At 49.5% G+C, this 19,633-nt stretch overlaps 1 protein-coding gene across 7 annotated transcripts in view; it reads right to left on the bottom strand.

Annotated features, from left to right (window-relative positions):
* Positions 1-419: 419 nt before the first annotated feature.
* Positions 420-19,633, bottom strand: part of TBC1D16 (TBC1 domain family member 16) — a 29,320-nt gene continuing 10,106 nt past the window's right edge. For 5 of the 7 annotated variants that reach the window (XM_061479948.1, XM_061479954.1, XM_061479949.1 and 2 more), the window contains 9 exons: positions 8,522-8,719; positions 7,870-8,017; positions 6,669-6,836; positions 5,865-6,013; positions 4,981-5,115; positions 3,730-3,916; positions 2,436-2,615; positions 1,735-1,881; positions 420-1,238 (listed from right to left, as the gene is read on the bottom strand). In XM_061479948.1, coding sequence (XP_061335932.1) covers positions 1,041-1,238; positions 1,735-1,881; positions 2,436-2,615; positions 3,730-3,916; positions 4,981-5,115; positions 5,865-6,013; positions 6,669-6,836; positions 7,870-8,017; positions 8,522-8,719 — 1,510 coding nt within the window. In that variant the 3' untranslated portion in view covers positions 420-1,040. Of the gene's footprint in view, positions 1,239-1,734; positions 1,882-2,435; positions 2,616-3,729; positions 3,917-4,980; positions 5,116-5,864; positions 6,014-6,668; positions 6,837-7,869; positions 8,018-8,521; positions 8,720-12,443; positions 12,737-19,633 lie in introns of those variants that run through there. The other 2 variants (XM_061479955.1, XM_061479953.1) reach the window with 2 other exon arrangements.

The raw sequence follows: 19,633 nt of genomic DNA, 5'->3' as shown, positions 1-19,633 counted from the left end.
GGGAAGCGGGTGCATAAATGGCACCAAGTGAAGAGCCCAAAGCCCACTTGGAGTGTATGCGCTGCAGCCTATGGCAAGGACAGGTAAGGACAGTAAATACTCAGTAATCAGGAAGAGCCAAAGGAAACACAATGGGAAACACACTGGAAACAACAGACTTCCATAAGCAAGTGTTGAAAGTCTGTAGTTGTCACCATAAAGAAACAGCTTTGCTGTAATGTCATGAAGAAGTAAACTCTGAAAGGTGTCCATGAAAACCCTGACTACAGAAAAGCAGTGCTGTAAGACGTGTGGCTGTACATGTCCTGTACAAATGGGAGATAAAACAATCACGCCAAGCAGAACACCATATAAAACAGGCAAGAGACAAGACCTTTAGGTGACCAGTTCTGCCCCGCCAACAAAGCAGACACCTCCCCTGCAATCCCAATAGTCTGCAGGTTTTATTTTTGGCAGATTATAATTAAAATGGTCTTTATGGCTTTTGAGAGAAGCCACAAAGCTGCACGTTTTGGTTGAAGCAGAGCACGTGTGTGTGGTGTGCTCTGGATGAAGGGACATCACAGAGGCCGGCCTCGCCGCCGCTCTGCTCCTTCCGCCTGACCCACAAACGCTGCTGGTTGCACTTGGCTCTCTTTCGTGTTCTCATTTCTCATCAGCAAGTAGCAAAGTTCTGGTTGTGAACCAGTCCAGTCCCAGAGGCAGGATAAAAACTCCTTGTTAAGAGCTAGAAAAAGCATGTTTCTAACAAAATCAAATCCAAACACGTGCAAACACTGTTCCTGGTTTGATGCATCTGGTTCAGCTTCCAGTGCCAGTGCACTGGGATTTGCTTCTCCTGTAGAGGGATTTAATTCCTTTTCCATTCTCCACCTTTCAGTGTTCTCAGGAGTCTCAACAAGACCCCCCTCCATTTTTGTCTTCGACATTTATTCCTATGCACATCCTTCCTGCCCTTCCCTCTTCCTCTGCACACCCTGTTCCTCCACAGCTATTTTCGGAAAGCAAAGACGTCCCGTGTTTTCAAGCTTCTCTTGCCTTCACTTCCTGGTTTGGGGAGAAGACACTTCCACCAGTCCCCCATACGGGCAGCTCTCAGACTCGGGGTGATGGCCAGAGCACTCCACAGCAGGGATAAAGCCACTGTCCCACATTCCTGTCCCACACAGCTTGCACAGGTCATGCAGGCTGCAGGGGATGCGGGGCAGCAGGTGGAACTGGTAGAGCAGACTCCTTGCCTAGAAGGGAGAGACAAAGTCAGTCCTCACCAGGGATGAAGGACAGCACAGGTACCCATGGCCTCGCATCCCATCCTCCTGTTTCGCTACCTTAAAAGACTCAAAGCTTCAGGAAAGGAGCATCCCTCCTGAACACAGACCTGAAGGTCACTGGGACACTGCCACGTCACAGTAGAAGCACATCCCATGGCCTGTGGTCACTCCCAGCCTGAGATAACTGGGGACCATGGCACAAAGATGAACAGCTCTGTCTGCTGTTTCCCTCAGCACATGCAAGGGTCATCCCAACCATCCTGTTACCACCCGAGCACTCCAGAACTACCTCTTATTTCTCCAGTCTTGTTTTCCAGCAAACAGCAGCATCCCACCCTCCCAGGCTGCAGACAAGCAGGGGAGACCGGAGATGAGAAAGATGTAGCATCAGTCCCTGATTTTCTCAATGCTCTGACTCATCTCTTGGACCCGAGACAGCCCACATCAGCACATAGGCATTTACCTTCCTGAGTACAAGTTCTCCATTCATGTGCATAGCCAGGTTGCTGAAATGCAGCAGCATCTGGTCAGTGGGCAGCTGTTGTTCAATCACATCGTCCCCATAAATCACCACAATGGCCACACAGATAAAGAGGTGGAAATAGTCTGTCTGCAATGAGAAACCAGGGGCTGAAGTACAGCAGGTGGAGGCAGAGTCTGGCTTAACCTCCCCCCTCTCCACAAGCATGTCCTGAGTGACACTTTTTTGCTCCTTCAGTTTTGCCTGGTGGTACAGAGAACATGAGTTATTGGTGAATTCTGAACCAGAGCTGAGTCAAAGTCTCCTCCCTTTCCAGCACAGCAGCAAGGTTTACACCACAGCTTTCAAAGCAGACTAGTGATGTTGGGGAAGGCATTTTCCAGCTGTGTAAGAGAAGTCTGAACTTCAGAAGCGAATGTGGAGAAAACAGAACACAACCAAACCAAACCAAACATCTCCTTTTCAAGCCCAGAATCCTGAAGTAGGAGAGGCAGGGCTCCATCCTGCTGCCACACAGATAAACCTCTTTGCTGATTACAGACCCTCTGTAGCACCCACTTATTTTGGATGCTTTGCTACTAAGAACCTTTACCGCAACGTGCAGTGCTTGCTGAGCTGGTGAGGGCTCAGCAAAGGCCCTGCTGCTGCCCTGTTTGCCCTGCGCCCATCACCAGGTGTCTTACCTGGTAGTGAGCCCAGCACGCTTCCCACATGCGCAGCGCCTCCGCATCTGGAAATTCCCGTTTGAAGCAGAGCAGGATCCAGCGGTGACAGAAGAGCATCTGCAGCCCATCCTCTCCCAGGGACCAAAGGTGCTGGTAGAACCGCGGGTGCATGAGGCGCAGCAGCTCTCGCAGGTACATCTGCAACAGATGCGCTGAGCACAGGGACCTGCACCCTCCGGCACCACCCCAAGGAGCTCCCCCTCTGTGCGCCAGCCCTGGGCTCCCGCAGAGCTGGCCACAGCCCTCTCACAGCCTGTTTCTTACAGCACAGCCAGCAGCATTATTGGATCTATCATTAAAGGCCAGAGCTTGCAGGGCACAGCAGCTATTTCACAAGGAAGGATGGAGGGTGAAAAGAAAACCCCCTGACAGGCACATTGTGAAAAGAAAGAAGGGGAGAGATTCAGGCTGAGGAAAGCAGCTAAAAACCAGAGAAAAGAAAGGGCACAGCTATCTCTGGCAGTATTTCATTTCAATAGAGGCTGAGCAATATGGAAGTGATTTTGGAAAGCCTGACTATACAGGCCCACTACAGTGCATAAATCTGTGCAATAACCAACTGCTCCGCACCAGCAGCCTCCCAGGGGGGTTCCACCACAAATTTACCACTTTAAATTGGTGCCATCATGATCTAGGCAGGATTGTTCAGATTTAGAACGGCTTTTTCAGGATTTTAACCAGAAAACAATTGACATTCATGTTAGAATCTAAAAAGTTGCTATTTTTTAAGAGGATCACCTTATTTTAAGGAGCTCTCTCAGATATACCAGGCTTTTCTTTTGGACACAATTTAAAAAAAATCTGTTCAAAATGTTAAAACCTCAAAAAAACCCCAAGCAAAACCAACCCCACAGAGGAGAGGGCTGCAGCTCAATCAGTTCCTCCGCCTCATTCACACCGAATGCCCCAGAATCAGGACAAAAATGAACCTGTGAGACTTCACTGCCTGAAGGCAGTACAAAGAGAAAGCAAGCAGCATCCTGAGCACATTTGATCATAAAAGATTCCTTGAATCAGCAGCCTTTAGCATAGCCAAGGTAACCTCTCAGATGGTTTATTGGCTATAACTGCCTCAGGAGTGCCCTGATCCCCCAGGATCAATTTTATCCATCAGGTATTTTGTGCTTTGGAGCCTGATTTGGCATGCTGGAACCCAACAGCCCAGGCAACTGCTGTATGGCATCCTTCTAACTTGACTGGGGAGAGGAGAAGCTAAAGACAGGGCTGAAGGGAGCTCAGCATTCAGCCTCACCAGCTGCTTCTCCATGTCCTCATCCCGGGGTGAGCTGATGAAGATTGTGTTCTGCATCAGTCCTACAAAGCACCAGAAAGTATCCGACTCATCTAGAACCTCTGCCAGGAGTGGGGCAACCAGGTCAGACATCCCCTGGGAGTAGCCAATTGTTGGGTTAAATACTGCATAGTTCAGCAAGATCCTCCTGGAGAACAGATGCAAAGGGAGAGGTGAGACACGAGAGCACAGGGCCCTTTCCCTTCTACCACACAGGCTGAGACAGGCAAGGTGCAAAAGAGCAACGGATCACTCCTGCCATCTGAAACATTAACCTCCGGTTGCACCCGGAGGCTTGTGAACTCCTGAGCAGCTCTGCAGCATGCTGCACCCCACAGAACTGCATTCCCTAAAGGACTGTACCTAGAAGCATGCACTAACTAGCACAGATACACTAATACTATACCTAACTCTCTTTAGGATTACAACATTTTGCATCAATCAAGGAGGCTCCTGGATGGACATGAAGAGCTCTGGACAGCACACAGCAGCATAGACAACTGATATGAACAGAACTCTTTAGGGTTCTGTTTTCCAGCCCACTGGGAGCAGTGCAGTAGGAACAAGCAACACAGAACATCTCAGGTACAAGACACACAACCCTACTTTAACACATAGAGATATACCCTGCTGCAAACATCAGTCCAGTGAAATAAATGCCGGGAGAAGGTTTTGCATACACAGACACCAAAAAAAGAAGAAAAGTAGAATGTAAAAAGCCTAAGAGGACAGAAATGAAAGATCCAAGGGAAAGGAAAGATGGTACCTACACACCTATGGGGCTCCAAGCCATACTGTCAGATAAATTCCAGCTGTTTTGTAGGCACACATTTACAAGTGACAGCCATGAAGCAGATTGTTGTGCTCATCCTCCACTCCATCAGGAGAACCACAGACCCAGGCAACTGCCCACAGCCCTGCTGCAGAATCCATGACCCTCCCACAGCCACAGAAGGCTCATATCTCTTCCATGCTTCTGTGTGCAGGGAAGCCAGGTGATGGGAACAGGGTTATTATATCAAGAAGTACATGGCTAAAGCAGCAGTGGAAGCACTGGAGAAGAAGTCCTCGTGTTTGCACCACTTGGTACCAGTTACCATACGCGTGGTGCTCTTCAGCCCTCCCAAGGCAGTTGACCAGAGCCAAGCTTACTGAGATTTCTATGCACCCAGCAGGACACGTTGCTTGGGACACTGGAATCAGACACCTCACCTCATAGTTTCCACATTTGGGTTGTTCTCCCCTCGAAAGAACTGGTTGCTGCGGTCAGTCCTCACCACGTCTTTATCCACTGTGAACTGTACTTTACGCCAGAAGTCCTTCTGTTCCTCTGCAGTCATGGAGAGCCTGGAAATTGAGCAGCAACAGCACTATGTTGCCAAAAGAGTAATATGGTTGAAACAAGGAACAAAAAGCCTTATTTCAGCTTTAGATTGCAGAGAAGAACTTCCTGTTCAGAGTTTTCTCATCCCCTGGAAAACAGACAAGCAGGTCTGTCCAGAACAGCAGTGTCTGTCCAGTGGATTACCAGAAGGAGCCTCTTGGGCCATAAACGGGATGACACGGTGGGTTTTCTGTGATAAACTCCACTTCAGAAGCAGCTGAACTCTCCTTTGCACTGCTCCTTGTGGCTGGCACACCAGAACTAACCACTCTGTTTTGATTGTCTCCTAATTAATAAAACTGCTGTCCCTCTCCAGCTTAAATGTACCCACAACTGGGTTACAATATGCAGTTCTTGCAGTAATAACTTCTTTGAATTAGATATCCTTTTTTTCTTCCCTATTTTTATTTACAGATATATTTATAAAGAACTGTAAGTTTCCATTTCCACCTTCAGTGCATGCTAAGCTCGTAGTCTTGCCTATGAGATAAGCTTCCCTGCGTGGCACTGATGAGTATTAGCTGGTATTAGCTCCAGACCCTCAAGAGTTCAGCTGTGCCCATACACCTCCCTTACCACCCCTCTCACTTCTCTACTCCAATCAGCTTCTGCTGAGGAGGAGGAGGCAGAGACTCTGTACGTCAGCAGCAGTATCACTGCGACGTCAGGCCTGAGCAGAGATGAGCAGGGGAGGATGAAGCTGGCCTGTTACCTTTTCTCCTGGATCTCAAAGTATTCTTTCCTCTTCTGCAGTCTCAGTGCCTCCCTCTCGTCAGAGGTGGACTCGTAGCTGTAGTAGTGCAGCAGGAAGGGCCACACCTCCCCACGGATAGAAATATCAATCCCACCAAAGAAAATGGCCTGGAAGAAAGAGCAAAAGTTATGACTGGTACAGTTTTAACACTCCCCAAAACAGCAACAAGAAACTGCCTGCCACTGTGCTTTGGTGGCTTTGCAGTTCTTTCCTGACAAGTGAGGCCTTGATTCAAGCTCCTGCAATTTGCACATGTTTAGAGGGAAAGTGCTGGCCTTCTATTCCCAGACCAGACACAAATCGGGCTCATTTCAATGTCAATAACCCCCCCTGGAGAGGCTCTATGATTAACGTGTCGTTCTCATGTCACGGCTTAATCCCCAATCTTAGAGACACTGCATTTCACTGCAAACTTCTCTCTCAGGACCTGCACCCAGTGCTCCCCCTGCACTATTTCATACAGCAGTCTCCATTTTTCTCTCTTTGATTTGTTCACACTGCGTTTTGCAAACACGTCTGGCTCTGGACACTTCGGTTTACTCACTTCAAGCGGCAGCAGAAGCTGGGCAGGGAGATTCTCTACCATCCAGACTCACCTCCAGTCACCAGAAGACTTCCAGCCAAGCGCTACACACCAGTCTTTACACCCTAACACCCAGTCCTTGCCCCCAGCATGGAAGCAAACTTTTGCAGCTTCCACCTGGGGACTTGCACTCCCTGGCAGTAGCAAAAGGCTCAAACCAGCAGCAGGCAGCCCCTCACCTTCTGCAGCTTGTACTCCTCTTCCACCTGTCCGGATTCATTCAAGTGATGGAGCCAGGCAGACACATCAAGGCGCTTGTAGGCGTTCTCCTCCGGGTGGGTTTCCGAGGAGGGCAGCTTGGGGCGGCGGATGGAGAACTGCATACACGTCCTCTCGTCTGTAAGCTGCTGAATGGGGGCAAAGACAGCAGAACACTGGAGGCAGGAGCCAGGGGTAGCAGCAGAGTGTGAAACCCAGCAATTTTCAGAGCAGGAAAACCTTTTTGCGTGGTTCCCGCAGGATTAAGCACTGAGGCACCGCACTCGGGGAGGGGTTTTTAGACTCCAACCATTGCAATAGCGAGAGTGATTAGAATAATTAAAAACCTGAGAGCCACAAACCAGCTTCATCCTGGAAAAAATTGTTTCCATTCCTCCCCCAGTCTTATCCCTGACCTGAAACTGAATTAATGCTGCTTACAGCAAAACTTCACCCTGCCAGGAATGCCTGCAATAAATTACATATGATTGGCCATATACAAAGGGATTGCTGTTAGGCAAGCAGGGAACTGCACTGCCAGGCTCTCTGAGGGCACTCATGATCCCAGTGCAAGACTGCAGCTGACATTTAATTTAAAAATCAAAGGTTGTTCAATGCAAAAAGTGAGCCCATGCGACCATAATAAGAAAAGCAGCAGGGGGCTCTGTGGGAAGGATGGAAATTTAAAAATCACTGTTTCTAATAAGCACATACAGTATCTTAAACAGATAATTAAAGAGCTCTTATCACATTTGTATGTAGATTGAACAAAATATGGCAAGATGCCTTGTCAAAACATTTCCTAAGCAGTGTGCTACGGTGCACAAAATGGATGAAAGACTCTTGACAGAATTTCAGACCTACCACTGCAGATCCCCCCCTTCACACACCTGAAGCCCTGAGCTGACCTGTTGGGTCTAGCAAATACCTACCTACGCAAGTCCCTGGATTGTCTTCCCCCATATTCCACAGCCAAAACGGGAATGGATGGCGACAAGCAAGTACAAGAGAGACCTCACGTCCCACCCACAGCTCCAACCTAAACATGCAATGCATTGTATCTATCTGCTTGACTTGGTGACATGAACTCATTGCTCCACTTCTCTAACACGCTTCCCTGCTTAAAAACCTGTGAAACACCTGCTGGAAACCCTCGTTGTGCCATGAACCTTGCTCAGGTACCTGGTCCTTGAGGTGGGTCTCTGTGCAGTACTTCCATTGCTGAAACACCTCGGACAGCTTATCCAGGCCACCATGGTGAAAATGGAAGATCTTGTACTGGCTCTCCCTGCTCGCAACAACCAGTTGTCCACAGGTACACGCCTCATCGCTGTGGGACGAAACAACGGGGAGAACAACCTGCATTTATTGCCCAGGACAGCAAGGGGCCTGGTGGGAAGGGGAACACCAGATGAGAGGGAGTGGAAAGCAAATTACAAGGAAGCGTAGCCCCAAGTTATCCCTTATAACAGGGCACAGAGGTAATTTTATACTCTGGGACTTGATGATCCTTATGGGTCCCTTCCAATTTGAGATATTCCATGACTGCATGACATGGCCATAGTGACTGTTTTCCCCAAGAAGCTCCACTCCTGGTAACAGTATTCTTTTGCCATTATCTGAAATGTTTTTGGTAGGACAGGCAAGAGCAACCTTTACCTTACTAGGCAAAAAAATCCTTTAGGCCCTATAACTGTAATTCAAAGGCTCTCCTTGGGAAGGCTGACAACCAGGAAAAGTCTTCCAAGGAGGATGGCAGAAGCCATCTGCCCCCAAGAGCCCAGCATGCACTGATCGAGAGCACACAGAACTGCCACACAGAGGAACACATTACCTGAAGAAGAGGCGAAGGGATCTCATTTGTCCCAGGTCCACTCTGAAGACACCACAGACCTGCTCGAGGGCAAATACTTTCTGCTGTTCATCCCATCTGGTGCTCTGTGTCTGCCCGTTGTTGTCCTGGAACTGGGCACTGGTGTCGAGGCTGGAGGCAGAGCTGGTGGAGCAGGTCAAGTGATTGTCACATGTGTCCCTGCAGACAGGAGCATGGAGGGAGAAACCCCACAAGACATCAGCCAAGAGGACTACAGTTACATGCAATAACCACAGATGCTCCATGTTAGAGATCTTTCGTCAGAGCTCTGGAACTGGAATTCAGTGCAGGTCTATGGAGTCAAGAACTGACAGCCCGCACAAGAGATGATATTATTTTAATGTGAATTAGTTCCCTACCATCCCTAAAAATGATTCTGTTTTGGGTCTGTTCATAAATTGCACACAGACCCAGGGAGAGCCAAAACCAAACTGACTTTTGAGGAGGCAAAATGAAGAAGCCCAGTGTGGGAAGAGCCAGGCTCCTCCAAGGAATAGCCTGTCCCTGCTCCTTGGCACAGCACAAGGACCAGTTTGGGGAGCTGGTACAACGGCACTTGCCTGCTTTCCAGCCACGCCATAGAGCTCTGAGCTGCAGGATCCCTTCAAAGTGACCTGACGAACCTGGAATCCTGTGTATGAACTTCAGGCAAATGGTTTCCATTGCAAAAGTGAAACTTTGGAGAGTTAACGAGTGGGAAATCACACAGGAGCTCTTTAGCTCACCACAGAGAAAGTGAAGCCGACTGCTCGCAACACACTAGGAGCTCACTGCACCCCACATATCCATCCTTAAGGGTAAAAAGAGTTTAGATTTAAAGCCCCACAAACCCACCACCAACCCTGATCCCCAAAGAAAAATATCACTGCTTTGAGAATTAAGTGAATCTGAAACTGTGACCCCTTGATTCTTAAAAAGGCCAATACATGTGAACAATCTCAGCACAAGCTCTGAATGGGTTCCGCTGTGAAATCAGGGTTTGCAAAACAAGGCAAGTAGCAGGTATAAAGACAGCCCCCTGCAATGCCACTTTATGCAATGTTTTCTAATCCGCTTATCTAACAATGTAGGCACTGAACGCTGAAAATCACACACTCAGCATGCATCTGCAGCACACCACATCAGTATGCTCTCCAAGCCTGGCTACAGTGCCTCTTCCACAGGGACGAGCCTCATTTGTAGCATCCACCCATGGTTCAGGTCACTGCATTCCAATGGCCAGGTCTCCGGACATCCCAGTTAGTTGTGGGTTAAATTTTTATCCATGCCCCTGTGTGCTGCCCTGTTCAAACGTGTGACTCAAAACCTCAGTGCCCACACGCAGGGGAAATAAATCCCCAGGCCCCCTCCTCTAGTTCTGCAGCATTATGCAGATGAGACCAAGCCTGGGTTACCCTCAGCTAAAAGAGCAGCTCCACTACTCTGTTCATAAAGTTTTGCTGCTTCAGGTTGCTGAAAGAAAGCATCAAAGCAAAACTTGCATTCAAGCCATTCGGAGGGTGAGGTCCTAGATGGGGCATGGCCATATCTCCATGTGAGCAGGCTCACACAACATACCCAGAATCACTCACTGAGGAATGATAGCAGTTTTTTTAGGTTGGACACTGGGATACTTCCAGGCTCAAGCTTGGCTCTACACCATCACCTGGGGATTTTTCCATTAGAATTGTACCGGCCTTTGTGAAAACCCTAGAATCACAGATCCACAGAACACCAGGTTGGAAGGGACTTCAACCTTGAATCTGGTCCAGCCTCTGTAGGCAAATCGAGCATTACTTTCTGATAGCTGCAAAATACACTTTCCAAAACATTCAGCACCTCACGCTAACGCCGAAGTAACAGGAGTCCTGGTATGAGACACTTGTGCTGGGCTGCTCGCTACAAGCAGCTGGTATTTATGGAGCAACACTTCACAACAGCCACAGCTGGTTCCACAGGATTTTCCTGGAAGAGGTGACTCAAACCAGCTCGAAGACTAAGCAGAGGCAACACATTTTCTAAAGCTCTTGCAAAGATGAACTGGTCAGGATGACAAAGGGCTGCAAGCCAGGTTGGCTCCGAGGATTATTGTCCTGCGGTTCCCTCATCCCAGAGGCCAATGTGCCTGTTCTTCAAGAGCATCATCTGGAACAACCAGCAGCAGAGAGATACTGCCAAGAAACAAGAGTTCCCGTACAGCTGGGCTGGCTCTCTCTGATCCTGGGAATTGTGTAGCTGCTATTGCCAGCTGCAGTTCCTTCTGCTCCACAACCAAAATCTGCTTCAGGTACAAGCAGCTACCCGGGCACGTGGGGGTTGGAGCACCCAGCCACAAATGTGCAGTGTGGTATATCCTGGAAATGCTTCTTCCAGACAGATGTTTGCAGCTCACATTCAGCCACTGGTTACAAGCTTGCACATGATCCCAACACACACGGAAGCGATGTGAGGCAACATGTGTAAGTGGATTTACCCTTTCTGGACAGCAGAAAGCCAGCAAGTGAAAGCACAGAGCCTCGGAGTGTGCAGCCCAGGAAATTCCAGGGCTTTCAGTGATGTAGAAACTGAAATCTGAAAGAGACATCTGTGCACCCTGTGCCCTTTGGGAGGCCGATGGACATGTGCATTCACACATACTGCAGAGTCCAACCTTACGCACTGGTGCAGACTGTGGAAGTTAAGGAAAAAACCTTACTGCTTAAAATTACTTTTCCCTGTCTATATTGATTGGGAAAAAATAAAGAAAATGATCTGCTGGACTTCTGTTTAAAATCATCTTAATATTGAGAGCATTCTGTAAGTAAGAACAATTAGTGTGATCAATGCTAACAGTGTGGATGTGGGGAGTCCTTTAACCAGGCACACACGATACACAGATGCAAGGGAAGAATTCGTTGTTTGTCAGACTATTCAATCTGTTAGATGAGGAATTTGTATCAGAGTGCCCTGCAAAAGCAGGGAGCTGGCACTGCAAGGAAAATAGCTGGAGGAACATTCCAGAGAGATTTGGGTTGTAGGACCCAGGAAAAACAGAGCAGCAGTTAAGATATAGCACTGCTCAAAGGATAAGAGAACAAGTGCAATGGTCCTTGGGAACAAAGGTCCTGATCTTAAAGGTCTTTTCCAACTTCAATGATTCTGTGATTCTATGATTCCGCTCAAGCCTTTTCCCCTCACCCAAGTCCCCTTACTCTTTTGTCTCAAAATACATCTCTTTTCTGCTGCTGCGCAAGACCACTCAGCAATCAACTACAGCCATCAACCATATCTGCATCCCCCAGCTTCGTAGCCCCTGTGAAAGCAAGTGCTTGTGTCAAGACCCACTGTCGTCCCACCACACGCTGATCCAAGGGGGTCAGCCACTCTGCAAAGGAGACCTCTGATACTCAGCAATGGGACCCAACTTACTGTGTGGTCAAAGCATTTGCACACACCTAGAGCATAAAGAGAGACAAACCCCATTATTATTTGTGCTACAGAGCCAGGGCAGAGACCTGCACCGACTGCATGGCAAGACTGTTTCAGCAACACAGACCTAATAACTCATTTTACAACACGATGTGACAAATGTAATTATAAGAGGGAAAGGGGCTGAAGATTACAGCTGTGGTGTGGCAGTTACCTAAGCTGTCAGGGTGCACCACCCAAATCCCAGAGAGCCTCTTGCAAGAGCCAAACCCTCCTCCTTGGCTCTCCACCACCATGGTACCAAAGCATGCCTTCACTAATAACAGCTCTCCTTACAGCCTGAGCTGCTCCTGCATGCTGTCTGCTGAAGCATCATTTAAAGACAATAGGTATCATCATAATGTATGAGGATCCATGTAATGGGAATTACATGCCCCTTTTCCTCCCCAGGGGTTAGCATTTCTCTGTTTCTCCACTATTCCCCACAGGCACTGACCTTCCAGGTCTTTCTTCTTTCCAGCAAGGTAAAATAGGAGCGGCTGCATCAGCTGCCTGAAACGCCTAAGACAGGTACCTTCAAAGGAATAATCCATCAATAAAAGTTCAAAGCTATCCTGAAATGCCCAAAAAATTAGTGCAGTGACTGTACAAAGTCAGGGAATATGGGGAAGCTGGAACCCAAATCTATTGTTCTGGTAAAACAGTGCCCCTGATGATATACATGTATTATGAATTGCGAAACATGCTGGGTGAAGAATTGTGTCAAATTCTCCCTGTGGCTGGAAATGTTTGGAACCTGAAGTTTAAATACTGAACAGCCCAAACAGAACCCATCTCTACTGACATCAGTGAATAGGGGAAAAGGTGCTGGATAATCTGGACAGAAGCCTGACCAGAATTGCTGAAATTGAATGTCAAACATCCTCCCGCGGAAGCGTGTCCATAGGTGTGCAAACACAGGGAAACACATCCAACATTCTTCCTATTTGTGGGGGAAACCTGGGGAAAACTGCCCAGGACATCACAGTACAAAGTACACGAATGTCAGCGTGGACTTTCCAGAAGCTCGTTCCACAGCTTCCCATTGATCTGTTTGCTTTCAAAACATAAATTTCCTCACGTTGAACTGCACTAAATGCTATTTAGTAGCTAATTAACTTTCTGTGCTGAAAACCTCCTGTAATTGCACTTCTTTCACCTTTTTTAGCCTGTGTCCTCCAGGGAACCCAAGCTGTCCTATGGCATTTGTTCTGCTCATTTCTATCTCAGAGGCACAAGTTCCTTCCCGACACCAGACTGCCAATCACGGCTCCAGAGGTCACTGGAGACCAAATTAGGAGCACTCTGCCCCGACAAACTTGCTTTGCTTAGCTCACCGTAAAGGGGAAATAAAAGGTTATGAAAAATAATTGTATCCTTTCATGCTGGGCACCAGGAAGCAGATTCAGCAGCGCTTCCAGAAGTCAGCGTATTGTCGTTAGTCACTCTCATATTGTTAATGTCATTAATGCTATTCAAAGAACACGCTGGTTACATCTTAAAGACGCTGGAATCCCTCCCCTGGTGAGCAAAGGCGCAGGAGGTGGTTTGTGGTTACCACCTTGCCGACACACACTGCGGGGCCAGCAGCAACTCCTACATCCCCCTCTGACCTTGGGCCGGAACAGCAAGCTCATGATCGGGGACAGAGCTTTGAATGAGCATCAACTCTGCGATCACGGGCCTGGGAAATAAAACATTTTAACAGGATGAAACCAGGGACTCAAGGAAAGCCGATTACAGCGCTGCCTTCCGATGGGCGGGATCCGTCTGTCCTTGGGAAATAAAGATCAAAACAATTTGTTATGCTTTACATGGCTATCGCAATCCATGCTCACAGCACCCTGCCTGCCTTCCCAGAGCACACACACCACCCCCAGCGCAGGCAGGACCCCGTGTCCACCTCTATGGCAGTTCATCACCCCAAAGCTCGGGGGACAAAAGCCAACCTGTGTGGTGCCCGGGGTGAGCCACCTCCGCAGCTGGGTGCTGCCTCCCTGCCCACTGCTGAGCAAGAAGCCTCACTACACTGCGGGCTTTGTGGCTCCTAACTCCTTCCTCCAAGTCCTCGTGGCCTAAAGGGAAGCCAAGAGATTTTAGCCAGCAAGAGGGGGGCACTAAGACAAGCAGCCCTGCTTACCTCCAAAGGGTTCCCCCAACTGCTGCGTGTTAAACCAGAGGAAAACAAAATAAACCAGTAATTCTTGAGTTAATTACTTTGACTGTAAATGGGAAGGAAAAAAAGAAACATCATCAGAAGTTTGTATTGAATTAAGATGTGTTTCACCCTTCCACCCAATCAAAGTCAGGAATGTGATTCACACCTCCAGCTAAAAGACACTCAAGGTGTTTTCTGCAGGTGAGACTCCAGGCAGGTGGAGGCTCCCCAAGTAAAACTCAGGCGAGGCTTTTCCCTGTGACTTCTTCTTGCACTGAGGTAGCAGGGGCAGAATTAGCAGTTTGATGCTTATGACTAAAATACACCTTTGGCTCCCAAGGAGCCAAACACAACAAATCACTTGGAACCGAGCGTATGCTGCTCGAGGATGCAAATGTTACCTTCGTTCTAAGGAAGGAAAACATTCCCGCTGCTGAATGGTGGATTTCCACAATCCAGACAGGGAAGGGGCACCTCCTGCCTGCCTGCAGCTCATTAATAAATCAGTCGAGAGGCAACACTTAAAAACCCCAGCTCCTTCGATGGAAAAAGTGATTTCTCAGCAAAGCCCCCAAAAGAATGTTTGCTTTTCAGCCCACTCCAGCCTGGCAGAGGGGACCTTTCTTGCCGGTGTTTATTTGAGTTGGAAAATCAATGGATTATTTTGCTTTTTCTCTTTCAGTTCTCTCCATGCAAAAATAAAACTCCACACTAATTATGCTAATTCCAATCAAGGCTCAAGCCCGGGCCCCGGGAAGCCCTCAGCATTACCTTTGTTCCTGGATCCCGGGCTCTAAGCACTGAACCGGGCCTTTGGGGGGGACTTTGCTGCGAGCCGCGGTGAACCCATCCCCGGCGCTGACCCATCCCCAGCGCCAGCACCACCCAGGGAGGGTTTCACTGTTTCCACCACACAATGCGGATTTCCCAAGGGAAGAGCTTTCTTCAAGTAGCAGAAAAGGGAGAGGAAAAAGGCGAGCTGACTAAAAGCATGTTTCAGAGTTATTGTAAATGCTTAATGCTCTTATAATTGCGAGGACCCAGCCGAGCCGACAAAGACTATGCAGATTTATTTGCATATACAGTTGTACTTCAGAGGGGACATGCTCTTTATTTTGATCCAGTTAACGCAATTCTTCCCTCACAAAGCTGTGGATACCTGCCAGCGCCATTTATCTCCACTCTCAATTAGGATTTCTGGGCGTTGCAACCATATAAATAAGGAACAGAAGAAACGCAAGAATATCCTGGGAAAAGGCGTTTTATTGCAATGCCTCCCGCAGAAAACGGCCACGGTGGCAGATTCCTGCTCCTCCAGCTCAGCCAGCCCATGGTGCCGACCTCCCAGCCACGCCTGGGGGTCAGGGGATCACAGGATCCCAGATTGGTTTGGGTTGGAAAAGACCTTAAAGCTCCTCCAGCTCCAACCCCTGTCACGGGCAGGGACCCCTTCCATAGAGCAGCTTGCTCCAAGCCCCTGTGTCCAACCTGCCCTTGAACACTGCCAGGGATGGGGCAGCCACAGCTTCTCTGGGCACCCTGTGCCAGCGCCTCAGCACCCTCACAGGGAAGAGCTTCTGCCTAAGAGCTCATCTCAGTCTCCCCTCGGGCAGGTTCAAGCCATTCCCCTTGGCCTGTCCCTACATCCCTCGTCCCAAGCCCCTCTCCAGCTTTCCTGCAGCCCCTTCAGGCACTGGAGCTGCTCTCAGCTCTCCCCTTCAGGAGCCTTCTCTTCTCCAGGCTGCACAACCCCGGGGGTACGGGGGGTACCGGGGCCGGGGCGGGGGGGGCAGAGCGGCCCCCGGCCCCGGCGAGCGCCGGGCTGCGCCTCTGGGCAGAGCCCGCCCCCTGGCGGCCACTCCGCGCCCGCCGCCCGCCCCGGCACCCAGGGCCACTGGAACGGGCACGGCCACGGGCACTACCCCACGGCCCGGCCGCTCCTTCCCGCAGGCGTCAAGCGCTTCCCCTCCTCCTCAGCCACCCCTCACAGCCCTGGCACCCCAAAACCCTGCGGGGCAAAGCGGTTCCTCCGTCCCCCCACACCGCTCCTGCCTGCGTGGCCATAGGGTCTCTCTTCCAGGCATCACCTGCTCTCATTCCCACCATTCCTCCCCAGAAACCCCAAATACAGCTTCCCGATCCCGCCAGCGGCAGTTCCCAATCGCGAGTTTGCTGTCACTATTTCCTTCCACAGAAATCTGGCGTTGAACCAAAGGAGGCAAAACCCAAACCTGCTGTAATTAATGCTCTTGCTGTTTAAATATTGATGTAAAGCCAGATCAAGCCGAGAGCCTCGGCAAGCTCCAGGTCTGCCAGCCTCCTCAGCTCTGCTGCCGTAACGACTCCTAACTGATTACACAGCAATGCCACGGTCATCCCGGTGCCCAGCTCCCTGCAAACCACCCGAGAGCACTGCCTTGGATGAGGTTCACACCAGCCCTATGGCTCAGAAGGGAAGAGGGACCATCTTTGTGATGGAAGAAGGATTTGGGGATGTTTTTTTCCTAGGCATGAATTTGGGTGCAAATGGTATGAGGTGCTTTGGTATCTTATACTGTGATCACACTTGTTCAGGTCATGTCCTGAGGAACTGGAGCCTGACCCAGGAGCAGCAGAACCCTGTGGACTCATCCCCAAGGCTGGAATCATCAAAAGTAAGATGCTGCAAGAAGTGTGTGCCCAATTCCCCTGGTTCTGAGAATATAATCACCCCTGTTACAACAGCGATGATTCCCCAGCCTGCCGGTGGCTCCAGAGCTCCTGCCAGTTCACACTAATTTCAGCTCATTTCCCCTATAATTTTCCCTCCTGTTTATCCTGCAGAGGGCTGAGCAGCACCGAGCCCTTCAGGTGAGCTGCCAAAACAACATGATGCAACTCCACACACTGTTACCACTGCTCCCACCGGCACCGCCACCCTCCGCAGCGCTGAGCCTCCGCTCCCTCCCGAGGAGGTGATTTACTCATCAGCTCCCTGGGAAGAGGCTTAACAACAGGATGTGCAACACAGCTGTAAAAATTGCATCAACTGCAGCACCAGAGCAGTTCCCCCCTGCGCTGTGTGCTTCGCCTGGGCCGCCTGCGCTAGCTGGGTCAGGTGAATTCACCTCTGCTGGAGAACACCAGAACTGGGGCTTTGTTTAGCTCCTGTGAAAACCTGTCACTATTTTTATTACTGGCAGCTAAAATCACCACCTTCTTATGGAAGAAGGCTCCTTCTCCATTGGTACCCGTGACCACATCACTCACATCACTTCTGCCTGTCCTTTAAGGCTGTGGAAGTGTGAGCTGTGTCTATTCCACCACCTGCAGGACCCTTCGCAGAGCTCCAGCCTCTGGCCGATGTTGCCCCAAGCTCTGCTCATGTGATTGCCCCACTGAGGCGTCTCCAAATTCTCACTGCACCAACCAACATCCCAACTTAATGCTAGCGAAGAAGCCAACGCCAGCATTTATTTGTCCTCTTCAGCATTTTTGCATGGTGCTCATCAGATAATAGCAATCACAGTTGACTACTGAAGCAAAAAGCCTTTAGCAGCCTGACCACTCACTGCCAGGGGAAGCTCCTGTCAACCAGGCACAGCACAGAAAACACCAAACCCCCAAACAAACCCCACTTACAGAGCACTAAGTGCTTCTGCAGCAACTGGTATAGATCTGATGTCATGGTCAGTTAAAATAACTTGAGGCATTGGTTGAAAGACATTATATTGGTGTCAGATACTATTTGGTTGCCAGGATATAACAAAAGGCTTCTAGTTTCACTTTACTGATGGGGAAAATGGAAGCTGAGTAATTGAACAGGGCGGCAGCAAGCCAAAGCTGAGTGTAGAACACAGCTCTCCTCAACTAGTGCCCTTCAGACCACATGGCAAATGTTTCCTGAGAGTCAGCAAACAATGGTGACAGGGGAGAAAGGGAACAGAATGGAATGATTTTATTTCTAGCATCCCTCCTTTCCTGCAGGAATAGTCAATAATAAAGCCACCACCAGTCCAGGGATTTCACATATTAGCTACCTCCCTGCAGGAACCATGCACCACAAGCACAAAGGGACCCCCAAAGTTAAGAAGGCCACAAACCCCAAGAGAGTAAAGCCACCTCTCCATGTGAGAGGAGTGCACTATGCAGAAGTGCTGGGCTCATCTAAAAAGAAAAACAAGAATGTGTATGCTGGTGATGGGACACTCCCATCGCTCCTAGCCTGAGGACTTGTGTAAATGGGAGGAAAGCATCGGTCGCTGCATGGGATCCCTGGCAGGCTGTCAGCTGAGAAGCAAAGAGGGAAAAAAAAAACCCCAAAACAATGGATACGTTTTTATTTCCTTATGTTCTACCAGGCAAGTTGTTAACTCACAATGACTGACTCGCTGCACAACTCAAACACTGCCGCCTACCTCCCTGCCCCTGCACCATGCACACCGCTCTGTTGACGGCTCCCTTCTGTCCCACAGTCAGGTCACCTTCTCGGAGCACCCCTGGCAGTGCTCAAGGCCAGGTTGGATGGGGCTTGGAGCAAGCTGCTCTAGTGGAAGGTGTCCCTGCCCGTGGCAGGGGGTTGGAGCTGGATGAGCTTTAAGGTCCCTTCCAACCCAAGCCTGTCTGGGATTCCATGATGCTCCAAGAGGCATAAGGGACCTGTGACTCCTGGTTATGTGGATATTTTGGTAAGCAGCTTGCTGAGCCCCTGATCTCATCTGATCCAAGTTCATTCGTGCATCCTAATTCTTCCAGTGTCACATTTTTCTGTTTCTGATGATAGCTGGTTCTACAGAAAGACTGAACTGAAACACCCAGCAATGCTCTGCTTCAGCTCCTGAAGCAATCCCAGGGGAAAGCAGAGCTCTCTTCACATCAACTCCCTGATGCAGAGGGGAATAACCAGAAACATTTGTTCCTCTTTGCAGGGAGGAGATGGTGACCGGGAGGTAGGGAGGGAAAAATGTTCAAACCATCTGCCAGCAGCACAAACTTTGTTCACACTCCAGTTCTGGCTCAGATGGGAAGCAGCCAGCAGAAGGAAAAAAAAAAAACCTTAAGAAACAAGGAAGCTGTTCTCATGCTGTAGTGACTTCTGAACCGGCATTCTCCCACCCTCAACACACTGGGATGAACGCAGGGAATAAGGGAACACCTTTTGATGGGACTTTTGCAAAGTATTGTATGCAAAATCTCCTACTCAGAGAGCTGGTAAGATCCTGCAGATGCCATGCAAGGGGGCTCTGTAGGGAAGAACAGACTGGCATAAAGCACGGCCACGCTGGACAAAAGCCGTTCAAGTCTGAAGTCCCAAACAATGAAAGGTCTGTTTTATTAATCTGCTGCAAATGATGAGTGCTGCACACGCTGTGTGAGCCTTCCAGCCTGGTGCTGCGGGAGGGAAAAGGAAAACGGAGAAAAATAGGAAAAGGGGAGGGAAGGGAAAGGGGAAAATCTCGCAGGAGCAGGAGCTGTTTCCCAGCCGGGCAGCAGCAAAGCCGGCAGAAGGC

Source organism: Pezoporus flaviventris, unplaced genomic scaffold (assembly GCF_033815535.1).
Source record: "Pezoporus flaviventris isolate CSIRO_AGI_PZ_B2104156 unplaced genomic scaffold, CSIRO_AGI_Pfla_v1 ptg000158l, whole genome shotgun sequence".
NCBI lineage: Eukaryota > Metazoa > Chordata > Aves > Psittaciformes > Psittacidae > Pezoporus > Pezoporus flaviventris.
Note: the sequence above shows the minus strand (reverse complement) of the source record. Positions and strands in the feature narration are given on the sequence as shown.